The 8,386-nt window shown below is 25.9% G+C and overlaps 1 protein-coding gene across 2 annotated transcripts; it reads left to right on the forward strand.

Annotated features, from left to right (window-relative positions):
• The first annotated feature begins 266 nt into the window (after positions 1-266).
• Positions 267-7,675, forward strand: LOC132925698 (NHL repeat-containing protein 2). 2 transcript variants are annotated; one of them, XM_060990068.1, is made up of 12 exons: positions 267-449; positions 553-836; positions 908-1,074; positions 2,558-2,717; positions 2,869-3,248; positions 3,348-3,512; positions 3,600-3,931; positions 4,658-4,925; positions 5,096-5,353; positions 5,795-5,920; positions 6,029-6,221; positions 6,564-7,675. In XM_060990068.1, exons 2-12 carry the CDS (start codon positions 596-598, stop codon positions 7,088-7,090), a joined length of 2,817 nt encoding a protein of 938 aa, XP_060846051.1. In that variant the 5' UTR covers positions 267-449; positions 553-595; the 3' UTR covers positions 7,091-7,675. The 2 variants fall into 2 exon arrangements, with proteins under 2 accessions (XP_060846051.1, XP_060846052.1); XM_060990069.1 differs by having other exon boundaries at positions 267-445.
• The last annotated feature ends 711 nt before the right edge of the window (positions 7,676-8,386 follow it).

Below are 8,386 nucleotides of genomic sequence, written 5' to 3' on the forward strand. Positions count from 1 at the left end.
ACAACGCACACAATGCGATCATGTCGCGACTAATCGTGTTAAATATCATCTTTAATTCGTGATTGAAAAAATTATTCGTTTTGAAATAAAAATCAATCATATCCAAATCTTAATATCCCCTGGAAAAAAAAAAAAAAAAAAGGAAACTTTTGGTAATTAATTATTGGTTGGTTGGCACAATTAATATATTTTGGAACAAATATGTAGTGGAACAAAAGGCGGTGATCCCGGTCTCGCTATCATTAATATCATGTATACACAAAATATTAATCGTGTTTACGGTTTACCACCCGCAATCGGCGACTCACAACGGAACACGGTTATATACCGCACTTAGCAATCCGTATTAATTGCGATTTTCATGGTTGTAACAAATATTCAAGAGCTTAATTGATTTTGCAATTTAATAATATTAATTAATCACGTAGGGTCGATACTAGATACAGTAGGTACGCATTTCGTAAATGTATTTTTCATTCATCCGATTATGATTGTCCTATTTGTAGTATTAATATTGGGAGGTGCGAATTTTTATTTTTTGGTTTTCCTCAGATTATTTTTCACATCCAGTCGAAATCACCGCAACAGTCGAAACATGGACAGGATTATTGAGATATCGTCAGTGTTTGTTGATCTATTTAATAGCTCGGCCGGCAACCAAGCTACCGCTGACGAATCTGATTTGTCAATTCCTGTACAACTTCAGGAGATAACCGAAGATTATATACAAAAAATCTTGACTGCGTGCTGTAGTCAACAAGCTGCTGGAATCCAGGGATTTCAGAGCGGGTCAGTTGTCGGTTCATCAGGATTGCGGGTTAATGAGTTTAAGCCTAGTAAGTATGATAGCAACATAAACTTATCATAGTTTGTACCTAGTGTGATTTACTCCTTTTTGTTTGTTTAGATCTTGACTGGTTCAATTGTACAAAACCTTTATTATTCAATAAAGATTTAAAAGGCAAACTTGTTCTACTCGATTTCTTCACATATTGTTGTGTAAATTGTTTGCATATACTACCTGTTCTACATAGCTTACAACAACGTTTTACGTGTGAAGATGGATTAGTAATTGTAAGTACAAATACCAACTCTAAAATTCTATGAATATTACAAAATACCTATCGACCATTTATTTTTTTTTCTTGTATTATTAGTTTTTATTTAGTATGTATTTTCCAACTATAATCATAACTATAATAAATTGAGTACAAGTATTAACATGAAAAATGATTAATAATCACAGAATGTAAAGCGCTAGTTTCTAGTTTATGGTAAAATCATGGGTAAATTATTAAATTCTAAGACTTTTAACATAAAAATATTTGATTAATTTTCATTTACAAATACTGTATTAATTTTAATAACATTGATAGGTATACTTTCGAGATTAGTGCTTTAACATAGTGTTTTTAGTTCACTCTGGTATTTGCAGAAATATGTAACTTGTCATTAAATTATTTATTAACTTTTTTACTTTTAATTATTAGCTTATTATAATACAATAATAACTATTAATTTATAGATATTGTTTAAATTAGGAAACTAATGAATAAATACAATTAAATCAAAGTATTAACTCTAATATACTAAGTAATTATATATAATTTCTAATTTATACCTATTACACAATAAAAACTGCTAATTTTTTTTTTTTGTGTCATTTGATTAAATTCTCCAAAATTGATCTAAGATTCTAAGCAGATTATTGTATTTATTTTACAATGGTGTACTTATAATTTTTTGTATATAAACAATAAGATAAGTATTAACTTTAAAACGTCTTAAAATCTTCAATTTTTATATTTTGTTTTAAAATGTAATATAATGTTCCTCATAAATAGTTCATACTGAAATTAAAAAATATAAAAAAATACACAATCACAATTATTTTTTATAGTTTTTTGAACAAATTATATATTTTAATGATGAATAACAAACTTAATTATTTTTGTAAAGCTTTTTATTATTTATTTATTTATTTATTTTTAATGAATAAATTTAGAAGAACAGATATAAATATATTTATAATATAAACATATTAAACAGTAATCAATTGATTGAACAGACATATAAAAAAAATTATTAACAATGAATTAATTATAAAAAGTTGTGTTCATTGTTTGACACCCATCATTCTAATAAGTAGATTATTGCTTGAATAAAGGAAAAATGTTTACATTACTTAGAACAGTAGTCGGCAACCTTTTCGGACTCCCGGGTCACATTCATAAATTAATAAGAGTTCGTGGGCCAGACAAAAATAAAAATGTTATATTCCAAATTATTTATCAAAAAAAAAAATTTAAAGCGGGTCGTATACAATAGACGCGCGGGCCGCCAGTTGCCGACCACTGACTTAGAACATTAAGACACAAAAATTAATACCATTTAAATTTAAACAGCCGAAGACTACATACAATTTGAAAGTTTAATCTTAAATTTTATTAAATGAAATACCAATATTAAAAATTATATTTTTAATATTATTTAATTTCAATCCTTACTGACATATCTATGTTAATTACATATACATTATTTTTAATTATCTTTGCAGATTGGTGTGCATAGTGCAAAATTTCCAAATGAACAACAATCTGTGAATGTACATCATGCTATTGAAAAATATTCAATTGAACATTGTGTTGTAAATGACACAGATGGTACAATGTGGAATGATTTAGCTGTATGCTGTTGGCCTACTTTAGTGCTCATTGGTAACATATAATTTATTATTAACCAGTAAAAAAACATGTATATTGTATTTTTAATAAATTATATAAACTTTATTAAAAATATAAAATAATAAACAAATGTTTTATTGTTAATCAAAAATTATGTTATTTATAAAAATATCTTTTTTTTAAGGACCTAATGGTGAACCCATGCTAGTAGTTCAAGGTGAAGAATTTCATTCACAACTATTACCTACATTTATTGAAACAGCCTTACAAATTCTCCGCCAAGCATCTATGATAAGCTCACATGACATACCAGAAATTGTTCCTGGTCGTACAACTTTACAGTCTCTAACTTCAGGTAAACAGTCATCTGTTACAAAACAACATCTCCTATATCCCGGTAAGGTGTTTGCTTACACAAAAAAATTGAAGAAAAGGCAGAATAATAGCGATGAAACATTAAACAATTCTAATTTAAATTACCGACGTCATGGTAAAATATTAATAGCAATTGCTGATAGTGGTCACCATAGAATAGTGGTTTGTACACTTCAAGGACGCGTTAAGGTAATATATTTATAAATGTATAATATAATTCTATATAATTTAAAAATAAAAATTTTATCTATATAATATAGTTTTTTTATTATTATTATTTTTAAATAGCATGTAATTGGTGGTGGTGGAATTGGTCATTTACCATCAACTACTAAAAAAGGATTTAAAGATGGAAATTTCAGAGAAGCATTATTTCATAGCCCTCAAGGCATATGTTTCCAGAATTCTCATATTCTGTTTGTGTGTGACACAGAAAATCATGCTATTCGTATGGTAAAACCTTTATATGATGATTTTTAATATTCTCAACTTCGTTCAAAATAAATAATATATTTACCTCTCAATTAATTTTTTTTACAGATTGATTTAAAAGAAAAAACTGTTAAAACTGTTGCTGGAAATGGTAAAAAAGGCCGTGATAAATATGGAGGCCAAATGTGGAATTCTCAAATACTAAATACCCCCTGGGATGTAGTATATTACAAGCGCAAAGCACGACCTCAATATCAACAGCAATACACACCACAGCCATATACACCAAATCAAAACTTTCAACAACTTCAAACATCTCCTGCTGTACCAACACCATCTCCAGTACGCTGTTTATTAATTGCCATGGCTGGTTTGCATCAAATATGGGCCCTTTATTTAGATAAGACAAGTACTAGTACGTGCTCAAGCATGAAATCAAAGTAAGAAGTCTTTATCCACCTTACTATTTAATAAAATATACAACTGTATATATTAAGCATGTTATGATATACTTATAAAGCAATACCCATTTTTTTCAAAATTTCTTATTAATTTTAATCATAAATTTTACCTAATTATGTTTCTATTATGTTCTTTAATTAATATGAAATTGTTAGAACAGTAAACCCGTTTATTAGGTATGATATTGGTTCAGTTATCTACAGAGTATTTTTATGGTCATTAGCTGCAATCAAATAAAAATTAGTGAATTAGTAGTATATATGTCGTAGGCATATAGTCAAAGAATTTAATTTTTATGTAATTTCGCTATCCACTTAGACATTTAGTTAAATTCCTATTTCAAGGCAGGAAAATAATAAAAATGAAACATTTTGTATATACTAATTGATGATTTAAGTTCTAAAACAAAATTAAATGTATTTCATATACCTAAGTGTTTTACATATTAATAAACTATACATAGTTTTTTTTTTTATACAAAATAGCAATCAATAATTAATAGAAAATATTGTTAAATATTTAAAATAATACAAAATGTTTCATTTTTATTATTTTCCTGCCTTGAAATATGCGTTTATTATAAATCTGGTGCTTCACAAATTAAATATTTTTGTATATATTATAACTACATATTACTTGTTTTGATATGGGTAATTTTTGATTGAAAAAAAAACTGAAAATTGTAAAATGAATTAAACTTTTAGGTGGTGTTCCAAAGGATTATGTACTATGGTAGCAGGAACGGGCAAAGAAGAAAATAGAAACAATTCTTACAATGGTCAACGTGCTTCTTTTGCCCAACCCTCCGGGTTGTGTTTAACTAAACCATCATTTCGTGGGTCTGTATCAAATGGATCTGATCCTTCTTTATATATTGCTGATAGTGAAAGTTCATCAGTCAGACGAATGTATTTGGATTCAATGGGAAAGTTTAGGGTACTAAATGTAGCTGGAGGAAGTCCAGATCCAACTGTGAGTTGTTTCAAATTTTGTATTTATTGATTATTTGTTTGTTCTCCTATCAACATTATTTCAATAATTGTATTTATATATATTATATTATAATTTTGTATCTGTAATAGTTTAAACTCATTAAAATGTATTAACATTAATTCTATTGTAAATAAATTTATATTTTATAGGATCTTTTTAGTTATGGTGACATTGATGGTGGAGCTGGTGCCAATTCACGTTTACAACATCCTATGGATGTTGCATGGAATTATAAACGGAACATTCTGTATGTAGCAGATTCATACAATCATAAAATTAAATATGTTACTGGGTTGTCAGACAGTCATAAACAAAATCATTATAATAACGGTGGTGGCAACACAACAACTGGGGGCATTCCTGGCTCTACAGGTGGTTCTGTACATACATTACCATTGCCTGTTAAGGTGTGTCTCATTAATAAAATTAATTTAATAATTATTATAATCACAAAAACTTATAAAATATAAACGTCCTCAGTCACACCAAACTTTTTTAATCGAATCTTCACTAATTTACTATCTATGTTGAATTGTATTTACTATAGTCAAAATATTTATTTTTTTAATTAAACAATATTCAATATAGCAATACAATGTTATATACTTAATTATAGTAAAATATTAAGAATATTAACATACACATGTTTCTGTTTCAACATTATTATTATTAATTTAAAATAAAGTTGACAGCATTAAATTATATTTTATGTATATAAGATGTAACTTATTTTAAATTTTTAAGTTTAACTTACTGTCTATACTATATTTTTTTTTTCGAAGTTTTATATAACCACATTTATCATGTGTAAAATAGATATTATTTATTAATTAAATTTTATTTTATAGTTAAATGAACCCAATGGATTACATTTTATTGAAAATCCTCAAGATGGATCCAGTCTATTATTGATTGCTGATACAAACAATCATGCTATTTGGATTTATAACTTTGATACTTATGTTATTAAAAAGGTAAAATAATGCACATTAAATTAAACAAATATCTAATTTAACTCAGCTATATAATTACTTATAATTTAATAGCAATATTAATTATTAATATTTCTTTTTCATAATTAGCTACAATTGGAATTCCCAAAAATTCTAGAATCATCACCATCAAATGTGGTTGGAACAGCACAAATTAGATTAAATAGACGAACTGGTGGGCAACTTATGTTACGTGGACGAGTTATCCTAGGATCCAGTTCTGGAACTGAAATATCTCAAACTATAGAAGAACCGCACTTAAATTGGACTCTTCAATTGCCAGGTATATTTTATCATAAAAATCAAGTTACTGATTTCACAACAGCTGATGAGTCGAGTTAAATAATAATAGGTTAAAAAATTGTGTCACAAATTTATTATTTTATTTTAATTTTAATACATACTTAACTGTAAAATATTAAAAAATTTATATCTAAATAAAGTCCTATATTTTAAGGAGTTATATTTCTAAATTTTTGTGAAAACATATAATAAAATAATAATGATTTTCATTATTGAAAAACATGTAGTTCATAGATAATTATGTTAACTTTTTTACTTATTTATTTAATTTATAATCAAGTTAATAACATTTTGTGTTTAATACAATTTCTCCCTTATTTAGATTCAACGTGGGAGTCAAAAGAAATTAAATCAAATACCTCCATACCAGCTGTAATAGGTGCAGCGGCTGATTTCAAGTACTTAATTCGTATACCAAAACAAGAATGGGAAGAAGATAAAACTGATGAAAATACTGACAATTCAACATCTAGAGATGGGAACAGGCGGTGGAATGATAAATATAATCCAGACTTTGAAAATGAATCTGATGAAGATTCAGAAGATGAATCTGATGATGAAGAGGAAATTGTTATATTAAGATGTCAAACAAGTGTTTGCCAAGATGACGATAAATGCGTTCCTGTAGAATTTGATTTTGTGGTGCGTGTTCGATATGGTGATGAAGAAAATACTCCTCAAGCAGCTGATACTTATTTCCCTTATACTTTACCATATAATAATGGCAAAAAATTAATAAATAAAGCATCTTCTGAGATTGATTCTCCTGCTTCAACATACTGTGTTGACTCTTCGATGGAATCGATAAATAATATGTCTGCACCAACAACTCTTACTTCTAATAATTAATAATCTTTTCAATTTAATAAATATTATCTTTACAATTTTTGTCTTAACTAAAAAATAAAAATTACTTAACAAATAATTTTCGAATCTGTAACCCAAATTTAATGTAACCATTTTAATGCGTGTTTCTAATTATAATTTGATATATTATATATTATTCTTTGTTGGATAAATATCTTGAGCTTTGTATTTACCGTGATATGCATAGCATTGAATTATTGTATAAGTTGCGATCTATTCATGATATATTTAGTTATTTCATAATGTTCAGTTATTTCTTAGTTATAGCTTTCATATTTATTTTAGTTCAATGAAAATTAATTTTAAACATTTTTATTTTTGATAATTTTTCAATTATTTCTATGAATCCAATGAATATTTTTAAAAAAAATAACTATAATTCCATAATTTAAGATTAGATGTATTATTTTTTTTTTTGTGGTTTAAAACATGCATAGATAATTAACAAATAAGTTTAAATTGAATGATGCACTGTGTTATTTATTGATAATTATAAAATATCTTTTCAAAATAAAGCTATACATTTTTGGTGATTCTATACTTAATAAAGTAATAGTATGGTATACATTTTACTTAAATAATTTTCAATCTTTCTTATAAGATATCGATTATTATATAATAGTTATAATTCACATTCCCATAACTCATAAGCCTTGCTTAAAAATAAATTATGTTGTTAACTATTAAATTTAATAACCAAAGACTAAATGTATTTTATTTTATAATTTATATTTAATAATTTCAAAGCTTTAAGCTACAACTATACTACATGAGTTGTTATATAATATGGTTTATTTAAGTATGGCCTTGTTACTCAATACAAATGATTATGATACAATATATTAAACTGTTAAACAATTAACAACAGTAATTGTTCTTTTATAAACATTTTATAATTGTTAGTTAAGTGTTTTGCATTAATACAAATTGGGGAAGCTTAAAATTAGTTCAAGTATAAAGATATTGACTTCAATAGTTAATTTGATGTATTGATATAATAAATACAAACAATAATAAAACTATTTTAAAGTATACTTTTTAGGTTTACAATAAAAGCTATGTCCAACTAAGTATTGTTAAGTAGATATTACTTTGTTATGTTAGCACTGTTTTCAAAAAACTATTATATCTCAAATAATAGTAAAATTTAATTGTATAACTTTTAATATACATAAATGTAATAAAATCATTAAAATCAATTCATTCAAACTTAGCCTTAATTTTTAAAAAGATAGATAAGATCCTTTGACAACAGTTTATTAAAAATAGACATGATTA

The sequence above is a fragment of the Rhopalosiphum padi genome, chromosome 3 (assembly GCF_020882245.1).
Source record: "Rhopalosiphum padi isolate XX-2018 chromosome 3, ASM2088224v1, whole genome shotgun sequence".
NCBI lineage: Eukaryota > Metazoa > Arthropoda > Insecta > Hemiptera > Aphididae > Rhopalosiphum > Rhopalosiphum padi.

Excerpts from the sequence above, each read along its gene's own strand:
- LOC132925698 (XM_060990068.1), top strand. The coding sequence starts at position 596 with ATGGACAGGATTATTGAGATATCGTCAGTGTTTGTTGATCTATTTAAT. Across the intron at positions 1,075-2,557 it reads GTGAAGATGGATTAGTAATT|ATTGGTGTGCATAGTGCAAA; the intron begins GTAAGTACAAAT and ends TTATCTTTGCAG. Across the intron at positions 5,354-5,794 it reads CATTACCATTGCCTGTTAAG|TTAAATGAACCCAATGGATT; the intron begins GTGTGTCTCATT and ends TTTATTTTATAG.